At 47.5% G+C, this 9,272-nt stretch overlaps 1 protein-coding gene across 4 annotated transcripts in view; it reads left to right on the top strand.

The window, feature by feature from the left end:
- The window catches only part of FBXO34 (F-box protein 34), a 58,967-nt gene extending 52,846 nt beyond the window's left edge, over positions 1 to 6,121 (top strand). For 3 of the 4 annotated variants that reach the window (XM_019518430.1, XM_019518431.1, XM_019518432.1), the window contains one exon: positions 3,433 to 6,121. In XM_019518430.1, the coding sequence (XP_019373975.1) occupies positions 3,433 to 5,599 (2,167 nt within the window). In that variant the 3' untranslated portion in view covers positions 5,600 to 6,121. Of the gene's footprint in view, positions 1 to 3,191; positions 3,337 to 3,432 lie in introns of all 4 variants that reach the window. The other variant, XM_019518433.1, reaches the window with a different exon arrangement.
- The last annotated feature ends 3,151 nt before the right edge of the window (positions 6,122 to 9,272 follow it).

The following is a 9,272-nucleotide window of genomic DNA, read 5'->3' as shown; positions in this document are numbered from 1 at the left end:
TTTTTTTTTTTTTTTTTGGATGGTTACTCATCCTACAGTTCAATGACCCGAGACACGAAGCAACAACAGACTCTCTCCCTGTACCTGAAGGAGGGTGTCTGTAGGAAAAAGTTGTTCTTTGCAAACTTTCCACAACTGTTCCTGTTGGTCTAATAAGAGATCACATTTACCTAAAGAACCTTGTGTCTACCTGGGATGATGCAGGCACCCCTTTTATCTCTGTTAGTCAGTGTTCTGGTGTGTTCAGGTCCCCACTGCTCTGAGTTGTTGGGTACTTACGGAAACAACTTGGGTAGAGCAAGATAAGAGGTCTGACGAGTCCAAATGAACACTTTTTTTAATGTGCACTCACAAAAGTTGGGCCCAGTCTACAATAGGGTCCAACCAGTGAAATGGGCACGCACGGAGCTCTTCTGGAGCAGCAGAACCCTCCTTTCACCTGGAAGGGTTACACTGGCTTGGCAGAAGTGGAATCCAGCTGCTGCTCTTGCTGGCTGGTGGGGCAGCTGGTTTCATCCCAGAGCACATGCCCAGAAGCACCTGAGCATGCATGCGGTCCAGTGACTTAGTGATGGTGGCTGCTTTCAGCCACCACAGCTTTTGGTGGTAGAGACAGGCAAGTATAGATGCACCATGTTCCTTCCTAGCTGGCATTTCCAAGTGGCTTCTGTGTGTAGTGCTCAACAGAGTCTGTTGCACTAATCCAGCTGGCAGGGGGGAAGAGTAGCCATTTGTGAAGTGAGGCTGCAGTCTCCTTGTTAAGCCCAGTTAAGGAGCTGGGAAGGCAGGATCCCAGACTGCATCCCAGAGCAAGGTAGAATAACCACATACCAAACTGTCCTGTCTTCATGTTCCCAGATTTCCTGCGCCCTGTCTGAAAAGGCAGAACAATGAGCAAAACAGAAGCAGAACAAAGATGGAGCCACCGTTGTAGCTCTGTGTTGTGGGTTTGCTCAGCTCAGGCTTTAGCAGTGATTGAGGTTGGAGGTATTGTCCACATATACTAGTATAATTTTTTTATGCCTGCTGTCAGCAGTGAGGAATAGTCACTTCTAGACTACTTGTCCTGATAATTGCTTGGGAGCAGCTGGGGGCCTTGCCACAGGTTGCTCCATCTCTAAAAACCCAACAAATGCACTGTGCAAGTCAACTTGGCGTAGGTCCACTTGGAATTTTAACCATTTTAGAAGTACACCACCTCAAGCAAGGGCTCTGTGCCCTGTGTGCATGCAGCTAGGGCTGTGTTGCGTGGCTCCAGTGATTCCTCACAGCTCTCTGCCCCTGTTAGCAGGTTTGGCGCTGCATGGCCTGGATTCTCTTCCTACTCAAGTGCCATCGGTAGAACTGTTTAGTAGGCTCTGCTGTCAGTCATTTTGTACAAATCTAAAGGCAGTGGGTTTAGACTGTATAAATGGCTGCTTATTAGGGCTGTGCAAAGCTTCAGTCCCTGATTCAATTCGGTGGCTGAATCTCCAAATCCAAATGGAATCGGAGGACCCTTTAATCTCTCTGAATTGAATCAGAGATTCTGCAGTTCAGACACAGATGCAGCTTTCAATGTTTTTCTACATATCTCTAGGTAGCAGGTGGCTCAGAAGTGCTGTGATGCTGGGAGGCATGGAGTGTCCTACAGAAGCACGGGGTGGGGCGTCCCCAGCGGCCTGCAAGTGGACCAGAAGCACTTCCAGTCTGCTGGGGAGTGCGCGGGGAGGGTCCTCGGCTCTGTGATTGGTACCTCCTAGGTCTGGGGGGGTACCTGGGGTCCCCCCACAACCAATCACCAAGTGGTGTTAGGTGCAGGTCAGGTGCACGCTCCCCAGCAGACCTGGAAGTGGACCAGAAGTACTTCTGGTTCACTGCCGAGCATGCAGGGGGCCCCCCACACTCCTGTGAGATGCTCCATCCGCCCCAGCATCACAGTGATCTCAAGCCACGCTGGTAGTTCGAGGTACGTAGAAAAAACATTTTAAAGCTGTATCTGTGTCCAAATCGCTGATTCTCTGACTCTGCATTGAATCTTCATATTTGGATTTGGGTGAATTGAATCGGGGGCAGTGATCCAAATCAAAGAATTGAATCTCTGTCCCTGAATCGGGCTGAATCTGGATTGAATAGGGCCTACTTCACACACCCCTACTGCTTATGGCAAGAGGTCATGGAAGGGGAAGAGTCTGGCTTGCTTTTTTCAGACCCTGGAACCTATTGGGGAAAATATCTTGTTAACTGAGCCTGTGTAGCACGTGAAATGCTTTGCTCAGTGGTGCTAGGGCTTCATGAGCTGTGGGTAGGCAAGTGTGGGGGCTCTGGCGAGTCAGCGGCATTCACCTCCTTGGCGCACACTCTAGTCAAAAATGCGGCATTCAGCTCCCATTTTTAAACGAACAAGCCTGGATTATCCTGTTGTCAAAAGAGGGTTTCTAATGTAAAAAATGTAAATCTGTTACCATAGGAACATAATCTATGGCTACTTTTGTAATATGCTTAGGTGATAGCCCAGTGAAACCAGAAGCTGAAGTCCCCTGGTAATTGGGCCCACATGGTAACCATAGCCATTCCTAATGCACAGCCTTTCTGTACGTTAAACGAACACTTACAAATACTTAAATGCCCTGCTGGAAGGGAAGCACAGAGTATGATACAGTAGTGCAAGAGCTATTGCTGTCATAAGACCACTTATGTTCAGTTGTTTCTGACTTATAGCTATGAGATTAATGTAAAAATATCTGCTTGATATTAGCTCAGTTCATGATGGTGCAAAACACTGGATTCATGACTATCAATTAAGTTACTGCCATAAGCAGATATTTAGAGTTTTCCCTGCATGTAAAATTGATAGCTGTATGGGCAAATGCATTTAGTGCCTTGTTAGCGAAATTCTAAGGGATAGATCTGATTTTTGAGAGGCCTCAAAATCATACCTGCTGCGATCCTTTGTATCCCTTTGATTGCCAGGTTCTCCAGTTGGCTCTGACAGCCAGCCTTTTGTTTACTGAACAGGCTTTTTCTATTCAGTGACTGACTTCAGAATAAGGAGTGTACATGTTACAAGCCTCGCGGTTGGATTATAACTGAATGGACCAAAAAATCTCTTTAGTAGCTAGCATCATATCTTGGAACAAGGGGACAGTAGAGAACAAGCAGGGGGTGGGGAGAGCATGTTTGTATTCAAATGCTTCCATGAATTTTTATAGAGAAATTATGGCAGGAAGCCTTGTTGTGCTCCTTGAGGCTCATGAAACCATTAGCATTAGCCTGAGTTCTCGGAGGGTGAGCCGTGGCGATGTCCGCTGTCCAGGGAAGGTAGCACTGCTGCCCTGTAGACTTCTGCTGCCTGTGGTGTGCCTGCAAGGGGCCTTCTGATGCTTGGAGTCAGGGGTAAGCAGGACCTCTTTGGGCTTTTAAATTTATACTGGCTTTGTTTTTGTTTTCTAGGGTTACTGGCATGCACTTAAAGCCATATCTCAAGTTACAGAAGAGAGAAAGATCTCTAGAAATAAGCCAAGACTCCCTGAGAGCCCCACACATGAACCGTCAGAGGTCGCCACAAGAGAAGTATACAAACAATTGCACCAAAGTGAGCATTTTGCCGAAACCTTCCAGTGCGACACCATCTCGGAAGCTTTTGGGAATTCTTTACCCTAATACTATGTGCAATACAAGCGGGAAACCTCCAGCTGAAGGCCCAAGCCCCCGAGAGAAAAAGAGCACCCTGTCTGCAACCATCCATCAGGGGGATGAAGGGGAGGGACCACTGGATGTTTGGGCTGTGGTGAAGCCTGGGAATACCAAGGAGAAAATTGCTTTCTTTGCAGCCCAGCAATGTAGCAATAATCGGTTAGGCTCAATGAAAATTAAAAGCACCTGGGATATTGATGGCAGAGCAGCCAAACGGAGGAAAAAATCAATAGACCTTAAGAAAGCAAAGATTCAGTTGGAAAGGATGAGAGAGGCTAACGCAAGGTGCTCTCAGCCTGAGCCTTTTGCATGTGGCATTGAACATTGTTCTGTGCATTACGTGAATGAGAACGGTGATGGGATAGTTCCAGGTCGATCTCTATCTGTAATAGAGATGGTGGCTTTTCTGGAACAAAGGGCAAGCGCTTTGCTGGTGGACTGCACCAAAACCTGCACAAATGCCACTTCAACCCGGTTGACTGGTCAACCCAAATGTGCTCCACCTGCCTCGGACCCCTTCTCCACCGTTGGCACCTGTGAGGAACATCCCGAGAAGGATGCTTGTGGGACCGGCGAGCAGCAGAATGAGCCCGTGCGGGTGCTGGACATGGTTGCAAAGCTGGAATCGGAGTGCCTGAAACGCCAGAGCGAGCGCGAAGCGGGGAGTCTGTCTAGAAACAACAGTTTCCGGAGGAACGTGGGGCGGGTGTTACTGGCAACTAGCATGCCGGCCGAGAGCGAAACAGTGAAGGCATCTTCCGAAGCCCTTGATCAGGAGGTAAGTTTAGAGGATCCTGTGACGGCGGAGGATGTTGGGCAGAGAACAAAGCGTGGCCCTTTGGTTGACAGTGAATTATGGGAAGTCGCTGCTTCTGAACCACAGTCCTTGCCAGTGCTGGTGGATGCCTGTACGGTGAACACGGACTTTGAGCTGGCTCGAGACCCCTCGGCAGCAGCGAGCAGCAGGTACAGCTCTGAAAGGCTGAGAGAACCTCTCGTCTCTCCCCCTTCAGCACGCCCAAAAGCTGCTGGGCTGCTGCCACCTTCCTTCCAGAGCAAGAGTGTTCTCAATTGTACGTCCGAGCCTGTAACAACTGCTAACCCACGTTCTCCTCCCGTGAGGAAGGAGTCCTTATGCATCAGCATATCTGCCACCAAAAGCGAGAAGGGATGCAGGAAAGACCAGCTGTTTCATTTAAGCTCTGGTGGGGAAGATTCACTACCAGGGAGGCTCTTCTTTCCCCAGCCTGCTCGACAAACCAATCGGGAACATAAACAGTTGAGGGAAGGCACTAACAAAACCCCACAAGCAGCAGCCCAGCGGGAGGATGCTTCTGAAGATGAGTGTGTGTGTGTGAACAGCATTTCCACAGAGCCATTTACCCTCCCAGTAGCTCTCCCAGAAAGTGCTTTGCAGGTACTTGACCCTTCCTGTTTAAAAAAGCAGGTGTCTCATGACTTTTTGGAGACCAGGTTTAAAATTCAGCAGCTGTTGGAGCCTCAGCAGTACATGGCCTTCCTGCCCCACCACATCATGGTCAAAATTTTTGGATTGCTTCCCACTAGGAGTCTGGTGGCCCTTAAATGTACTTGTTATTACTTCAAATTTATCATTGAATTCTACAATATAAGGCCAGCAGATTCCCGCTGGGTCCGCGATCCCCGCTACAGAGAAGATCCCTGCAAGCAGTGCAAAAAGACGTATGTGAAAGGGGATGTGTCACTGTGCCGATGGCATCCTAAGCCATACTGTCAGGCTTTGCCATATGGGCCAGGATATTGGATGTGCTGTCACAGGTCTCAGAAGGGCATCCCTGGATGCAAATTAGGTCTTCATGACAATCGTTGGGTTCCTGCCTGCCATAGCTTTAACCGTGCTATTCACAAGAAATCCAGAGGAGCAGAATCAGAAGAAGAATATTAGTGCACATACACTTTCTTGTGAGATGTTATCCTTGGTAGGAGGAAATTCTTATGCCTTGTGCTGTTTACAGTGTATATAATTGTTGTGGTTTTTTTTCCCCACAGGGCTATGAAACTGCACATACTTAAACACGAGAGCCTTTACCTTTTAGATTTAAAGATTAGCTTTTAGCCCCATCCATGTAAATAACACTATAAAAAAAACTAATTGTACATATAGAGTCTACAGCTGGCTGAACAACTTTAATCACTACAATGCAGCTATGATAGTGTTGCGGCTACAGTTGTGTGTGTTTTTAAGTGTCTTGTTCCAAAATCTGTATATCCTGTATAATATATGAATGTTTCTGGGAAGAAACTCTAAATAGGTAAAGGTCAACTTGTTTAAAGGATCGTCAAATGAATTAACTGGACAACCTTTAAAATTAGGCTAGAACAGATATGTCATGGTAGTGTGGCAGTGGACAAAAAGAGAAGAATATTATTGTATAGTCAGAATATAAAAAAGTTCTTGTCTACCTTACCCTAGTTGTCTGGTTTTTGGTTTGTTTTTTTTCTTTTCTGTTTTTGTTTTTCATTTTTCTTTTCTTTTAATAAAATGTGCATTCTGGATCTGCCTTATCTGACTTCCTCTCCATGTGACACTGCCCTGAGACCAAGTAAAGTAAAACCTATGGGCAGCAGCTTAAGCTGTGGTGTAGCTAACAAGAACTACTTTCAGGACGTGGATGGGAAGGGGCTACCTGGGCCACTGAGTCCAGCCCTTCTTGCTGGTAACTAACTGCTTATCCAGTCTTAAAACATGCCCACTCCACACTGGCACTTCAAGAGCAGGAAACCAGGGCAAAAATCTGAGGAGATGAGACTGTAGCAGAGAAATGAACTGTTTTACCTCTTGTGCAGAAGACTCCAGGAAGAGGACCATGTCTACCTACAGAGGAAACCACTGCATTTCTTTACCTGAAGAAGAATTCCTGATTCTGTGCTTGAGTTTGACCCTGGGACAGAAGACCAAGACCCTCAAGCCAGGTGCCTGTGAGGTTTTTAAGTGCTGGCAGAAGCTCCAGAACCTGCCAGTCAATTTTCAGTCTTTGCTGTAGGGATTTGACTTGTATTTAAAAATAAATAGCAAATAACTCTTATGAAATGGCCTGTCATAGGCATCAGGGGACCATTTGAGCTTGTGCTCTTCTGTGCTAATTTTGCTGCTTGATGGTATGGAGTGAGCTTGGAGCACCAGCTGCAGGACTTAAAGGCAACTTTTAGGTCATGTCTACAGCAAAGGTTGGAGTGGCTTATGCTTTTTTTTTTTAAAGCGGGGGGTACTACTAAGCTCCCAATTTAACTCTCTCTTTAGTCCTCAACTGTGGCTTGGTTCTAGTTGGCAGCTGGCTACTCATGTACTTCTGTTTAGATTGGTGAGATGACTGCTGTCTGTTGGACTAGGCCCAGCAGAAATAATGCTGAGCCAGATCGTGGGACTGGCCTCACTAGCTATTTTGCTTATGTGAAGTTCAGCGAGGTCCCCCTATAGGTACAATTTGCTTTCAAGTGATAAGACCCAAGCTCTGGGGGAAATTAGCCTTAAAAGAAATTCCAGGCAGTGCAAAGTCCAAGAGTAGGCATGTGGACCCTCCACAAAGGCTCCAGCCTTGGGTTTTGAGCTGTATCTACACGCTAGTGTCCCTGCAGGTATGGATACCACCTTGTGCTTATCTGCCCCTCTATGGCAGCCTGAGGGATCTGCACTTCTTCCTGACTTCTTGAACAAGTTCACCTTCTTCTGTCCAAACTGAGCAACCAGTGCAAAGACCTCCAGCTGCACAAGATGACTCCCTCCCAAATGGGAATAAACACAGGACTCCTAGGAAAGCAGGGCTGGAAGGGACCCTCACAAGATCATCTAGTCCAGCTCCCCACTCAAAGCAGGATCATCCTTGACTATGCTGACCCAACCAGGTGTGTCTATCTAACCCACACCTGAAAGTTTCCAAGCATGGAGAATCCACTTTTATATTTGGCTACGCTCAGAGAAAGTTTCTCCTCATCTGCAGTCTAAATATCTCTGCTGCAGCTTCATACCATTGCTCCTAGTCCTGACTCCTACAGCCACTGAGAAAAGCCTATTTCTAGCCCATGCCAGAGCCCCAGCCAGACAGGGGTCTTGCAAAAGCATTATCCAGTCAAAATACCAGCTGTGCCTGGCAGTCATTTTATTTGTAGATGCAAACATCAGTTGTAACAAATTGGAAGAACAAGAGCTTCAAATTTTGAGGATTAGTTAGGTAAAGACAGATTTTTTTCAGGCAAGGCAGAGAAGTGAACATCCAGCTTCCAGGAAATAAAAAGATACAGCCAAGGGTGTGAGTGACCAGCCCCAGAGCATCAACACTTAATTCAGCAGGGCCAGAACAAACTAATTTAATCCTAAGTAAGCCTGTGGAGTCTCCATCCCTAGCAATTTTTAAGAGCAGGTTAGAGAGATTCTGGGCTTGGAAGGTTTAGTCGGCTTGAGCAGGGGGCTGGACTAAATGTGATTTGAGATCCCTTCCAGCCCTGCTTTCCTGAGCCCAAGAGGAGCCATTAACCTTAACCCACTGTGCTGTAGTGATAACCTACTCGGTGCAGGAGTAACAAGAAATCTAGTTCAGGCAGAGCCTCCTGTACATGCATACCAGCCAATGCCAGAAATAAGGGAAGGCAGGAGGCGGCAAATGGAGCCATGCCACTGTCCATGGTGACATGCACTGTCTTGTTATTGTCATGGCTGGAAGGGGTGAAGCAGCAGACTGTGCTGAAAACTGGTAGAGTTTTCTGAGCAGGCCTTGTAATATAGTTTAGTCTAGTCGTTGCACTTTATGCACTCCGGGCAAAGCAGCTCTCCCAGGAAACATCACAGCAGGCCAAGACCATCAACATGTAAAGCTTGGCTTCATTTGAAATCATTGCATGCTCACTGCTGGCTTCAATAGGCATAGCCCTGGCCACAGCAGTAGCCAGGCCTTGGGGCAGCACTCCCCTCTCGCTACTGCTGCAGTGCAGAAGTTTTGGGCTTTCAGGCTTGGCTGTGCAAAGACAAGTGAAGTTAAAAACCTAAAAGGAAGGTGTGACTGAGCTGAACAAGCTGTACAGAGCAGCTGCTAAAGGCAAGGGCAGGAGAAGAGCAGGTTCCCTTCATTAATAGACTCTAAGCTGTAACCGGGGCCCAGCCCTCCCACTCCTGAGGAACACGAGACTTTACCTAAACCACATGCTTGTTCCATGTCCTGCCCTCCAAAACCCCGCTGCTGAGAAAAGCAGCAAGGCAGCATGCAGAGACCATTTGAATTTGCTTCACGGAAGCCGTCAGCATCAAAGCCTCAGGTTTAATGCAGAGCAGGGAGAAAATGCTCTCCTGCCCCCTCTTCTTGCCCAGGGTCACTGAGATAAGATGCTCTTGCTAGGCAGGGCCCAGCTGAAATAGCAGCAGCAGGCACAGAGCAGAGGAAAATATCCTGTAAATAGATAAGGGCTGTTGAGGCCACTTCTGGAACAGGGCATGCAATTCTGGCCCGCTTACTAGGACAAGGCAAGGGAGGGTGAATGAGGTGGGCTGCAGCTCCTGAGTCTGATCCAGAGGCATCAGATTCCTTGAAGACTATTCAGCCACAAAAGGGAAAGAGCTGTGCCTCCTG

This window comes from Gavialis gangeticus, unplaced genomic scaffold (genome assembly GCF_001723915.1).
Source record: "Gavialis gangeticus isolate Ggan-Ray unplaced genomic scaffold, GavGan_comp1, whole genome shotgun sequence".
Classification (NCBI taxonomy): domain Eukaryota; kingdom Metazoa; phylum Chordata; order Crocodylia; family Gavialidae; genus Gavialis; species Gavialis gangeticus.
The sequence above is the reverse complement of the archived record's forward strand: the minus strand, read 5'-3'. Positions and strand labels throughout refer to the sequence as shown.